Source organism: Phaseolus vulgaris, chromosome 10, assembly GCF_051622355.1.
Source record: "Phaseolus vulgaris cultivar YP4 chromosome 10, ASM5162235v1, whole genome shotgun sequence".
Classification (NCBI taxonomy): Eukaryota; Viridiplantae; Streptophyta; class Magnoliopsida; order Fabales; family Fabaceae; genus Phaseolus; species Phaseolus vulgaris.
In genome coordinates, this window is record NC_143507.1 from 4,520,351 (window position 1) to 4,524,660 (window position 4,310).

General features: G+C 32.5%; 1 protein-coding gene across 1 annotated transcript; it reads right to left on the bottom strand.

The window, feature by feature from the left end:
- Positions 1-359: 359 nt before the first annotated feature.
- LOC137818674 (NADPH-dependent aldo-keto reductase, chloroplastic) lies at positions 360-3,927 on the bottom strand. The gene is made up of 7 exons (XM_068622232.1): positions 3,653-3,927; positions 2,929-2,979; positions 2,590-2,666; positions 2,398-2,485; positions 1,858-2,133; positions 1,381-1,623; positions 360-838 (listed from the first exon to the last, which is right to left on the bottom strand). The coding sequence occupies exons 1-7, from the start codon at positions 3,770-3,772 to the stop codon at positions 758-760; spliced, it is 936 nt and encodes a 311-aa protein (XP_068478333.1). The 5' UTR covers positions 3,773-3,927; the 3' UTR covers positions 360-757.
- Between the last annotated feature and the right edge of the window lie 383 nt (positions 3,928-4,310).

Genomic DNA, 4,310 nt, shown 5'->3' on the forward strand with positions numbered 1-4,310 from the left:
GATACGAAGATGAAGCACCTTAGTGGTTGAGAATAATATATCCAAAAAGGGAATTTATTTTTCTTTCTAAGCTTGTAATGATTTTATTCTAAATTAGTTAGTGATAGTGGTTGTTATATATGTATAGTTTATGCTTGGTGTTATCTTTTGGTTGTCTTTGTTTGAGTTGTTCATCATAAAAAGAAAATTGAATATTTTTTTAATACACTTTATCACATTATTATCTGCTTTTGAATATTTTTTGCTTGGTTAGCGGCTAATTATGCACACCTCGTGTTTGATTAATGTTACAATTATGTTTTGGATCTGATAATTAAGAATTTGTACCATTCACATATTAATAAATAATTGGTAGAAGATTGGTAGGTAACATATTTCTTAACACAATCATTATTTGGCAAATACAGAACTTGCTTTTGAGAATGAACCTAATACCCCTTCTTTCTCTGTTCCTAATTCTTAATTCCTAATTCTCTCTCTTCCACCAATCTTCATTGCTAATGCACATGTGTGCTTTCTAATCATTACATTATACTTAAGTTGAGAGAATATTTTTGTGCTTCTTTTTAATAGTGTTTCAACTCTGGATTTACTAAATCTTTCTTATATCACGATGCCCTTATACAATAATCATAAATGAAAAATAAGACTTGCTGCTCTTCTGCTTGAAGATGATGTTAACAGGTAAAAAGGAAGAACCAATCTGCTTGAAGAACAGTGAAAATGTCAACATCTCAATGATGGACATTTCTCAGAGTTAATCATCCCAGAGCTCTTCAATGGTCTTATAGGCACCATAGGTCTCGTCAATAAAAATTGTGGCCTTAATTAGCCTATCCTGCATCACCAAATTCCTTTTGTTAATTCAAAAAATCAAGCTTTAAGGCCACTTCTGGGATCATAATGCTATGGCACACAAGCATTATACAAGGTAGTTAAAGATGGTAAGGAACTACATACCAGAAAGAACACAAAAACTAGATTATGCCAAGGACATGTTTAATTCCCTTCTCACACCTATTTTTTGTTTTAAAAATTGTTTTACATAACAATTTCACAGGTACACTCACTCAATAGTCCTTCACTCATCCAAAATCTTTTTAAGTTTTGAAAATTTATGATCCAAAATGTATGAAGTTTTGAAAATTATTTCAAAATAAGTATTTCAAAGTCTGAAAGAACAGAATGTTTCTCTTCTTGTTCAACTCTTCCTCAATTCTACACTGTGTCTTGCATCCTGGTTAATTGCATCTTGAAAACTAAAAGCAGTTTTTGAAAAAGAAATTAAACACACCTTAGGTAAGGTTAAATTGAATATTTTAAACTAGAAAAAGCTTTTGAAAAAGAAATTAAACACACCCTAACTAACTAACTACTTGCCTGCTTGATTTCAGAAAACTTGGCCATTAGTTCTTCTGGAATAGACCAGTCAAAGACATCAAAGTTTTCCTTGATCCTGGACTCATTGGTACTCTTTGGCAGCACACTATGACCTGATTGCAATCCCCACCTAAGGGCCACTTGAGCTGGTGTCTTCCCCAATTTCTCTGCAATCTCTACCACAACAGGATTCTTAAGAATGTCACTTTTCAGAAACTCTGGTGAGCCTAGTGGAGAGTAGCCCTGGAAAGAAATTGGTCATAGATACAGTTAGAATGCAAATATGAGAAGAATAAAGAATGGTTGTTGAGAAACCATCAATTTAATTTGAGTACAAACCAAATTCATTTTCAACTAGCCCTGTAGACATTTTCACCAAAAGTGATTATTTTCTTTGCAAGTAATAACTTACAGGAATAACAGGCTTGTATTTATGTGAAAGTACCAACAAGTATGTATCATACATTCCATACTTACAGATATATGTATTCCTTTAGATTCACAAAATGCATGCAACTTTGGCTGCTGCCACCCTGGGTGCAATTCCACTTGGTTAACAGCAGGAGGTACTCTTGCTATATCCAACAAATCTTGAAGCTTCTTTGAAGAGAAATTGCTCACTCCTACGGCTCTAGCCTTGCCAGAGTCATAGAGTGCCTCCATTGCTCTCCATGTGCTGGGAATGTCTGGTTGAATCAGATTTTCTTTCTTGAATCCAACTGATCCACTTTTCATGCGGACTGGCCAGTGGATCTACACCATAAATCAATTTAGTTTGTATGAAGGAAGAGACTCAAGATAATACTAAATAAAAAGGAATGAATCCCAGATAACCAAAGTTAGTAGAATTACATGAATGAAACCATTGAACTTGGTTCACTTGTGATAGCCTTATTTGTAAAACAATGCTAACAATATACTATTAGACCCTCTTTTTCAAAGAGACAATATCCTATTGATTGAAATCATGAGTCCCATTATATGAGTAACATATCAGTAAACATAATGCATGCTTACCAGATAGAGATCAAGGTAGTCAAGTTGCAAATCCTGTAATGTTTTATCCAATGCTTTTGGCACATCTTCTGGAGCATGATCAGAACACCTGAAAATATAGCCAACAGAGCAAAGGATCTCCATTCAGCAACCAAACACACACCCTTTTCCAATGTTCAAAACATAGAACACAATTTTCAAAAGACAGCAAACCAGAGTTTGGAAGTTATCCATAAGTCCTCACGCTTCACCACACCATCTTCAAAAACCTTCTTAAGCGCAGAACCAATCTGTGAAAACCAAGATTCAAAATAAAATGTCAATTAGCTTCCAAAAGTGACTGAGTTCTCACTACTTTTCTATATTTATTAAAACAAAACTACATAACATTAATAGCATAACCTATAACCTGAAACATCCCACAATTAACATTTTTTCACAGTTCACATATTATTACATAGCAAAGGCAATATGACAAAATTAATAATTGAAAAGATGAGAAACAAAAATGGAGCCTGAACTATGAAAGTTATCAACTTGAATTATTATTACCTCTGCTTGATTGTCATAAGCTTGAGCACAATCAATGTGTCTGTATCCAACCTGAACAACCCGACATCAAAATCAGTTCACATATTATTTCTCAAGTAATAAAAAATTTAACAATTACAAAATTTATCTTATTTACGACTTCGGATACAATAAGGACGACTCGGACAAGCTTCTTAAATGGACGTGAGACACTTAGAATACATATTGGTGAAATATACAATTCAGAAGATATGTGTTAAATTTTTTATAATTCTTACACGGTTCTAACATAGTTTTAAATAAAAGAAATATATTAATTTTTTAAAAAATTCATATTTATTGCATAAAATTATTATAATTATAAAAATTATAAAAATAAAAAATAAATCATTTTGAATTAGCCATTAGAAACATCTTTCCACTAAAAAAAAGAATGAAATCATATTTCTACACATCAATCTTTATTGTCAATTTATATAATTTATAACTATATAATATATAGATTTATATTTTCGTGTATTTGTTAGTGTTATACTACATAAATGAAGACACACAAAATGTGGATAGGTATTCTATAAACAAGATGTGGACATGTTATTAATCCTACACCACTTAAATAAGTAAAACACAAATGGATCCATTAAGTAACACAAATTGGTATCAGTTTTAGTAACACAGAATTTTTCTTTGGGAGATTGTATTATTGAAAAGGGGGAAAAATGAATTGAAATAGAGTTTTAGTTACCTGAATGGCTGTGGTGACAGCTTTTGCTACAACTCCTGGTTCAGCTTGCCATGTTCCTAACCCAATAGAAGGGATCTTTGCCCCTGTCTTCAACTCAAAGGATTGGATTAAGTTGGTCATTTTTTTTTCTGAATAATGATAATAATAAGCACAATTAGGTAGAAGAATATTCAAACACTTCTTTTGGGTGGTTTGGCTATGGTTTGAGTTATGCGTTTGTATTTATAGGCAAAAACATGAACATGAAGAAGTGGACGGTGTTGAAGGTGCGGTTTGGTGGATCAGATTTGCTGTGGTCATTTCTTTTATTGTTTGGTGCAATAAGAGAAGTAGAGTCGTTGATGAGAATCTACGGTTGGGATTTTATTTTGTATATTGGAATGGAAAGATCGAAAGCGAAAAGCTGATATATGCACACACGTCACATACGAACTCAAAAAAATCAGTATTAAACGTAAATACGGCGTGCCCGTTTATATGAAATTAAAATGCACAAAACGGTAACCGTTTCGTATTTGTTATTCACGCTCTTAATATAAATATATTTATGTACCTACATGTCACGCTGGATACTATACTTCGGTGGTATTTATTTCATAATCGAACTTTTATGGTTATTAGTGAAAATTTTGAATAAAACGGTCTACTCAAATAGTTG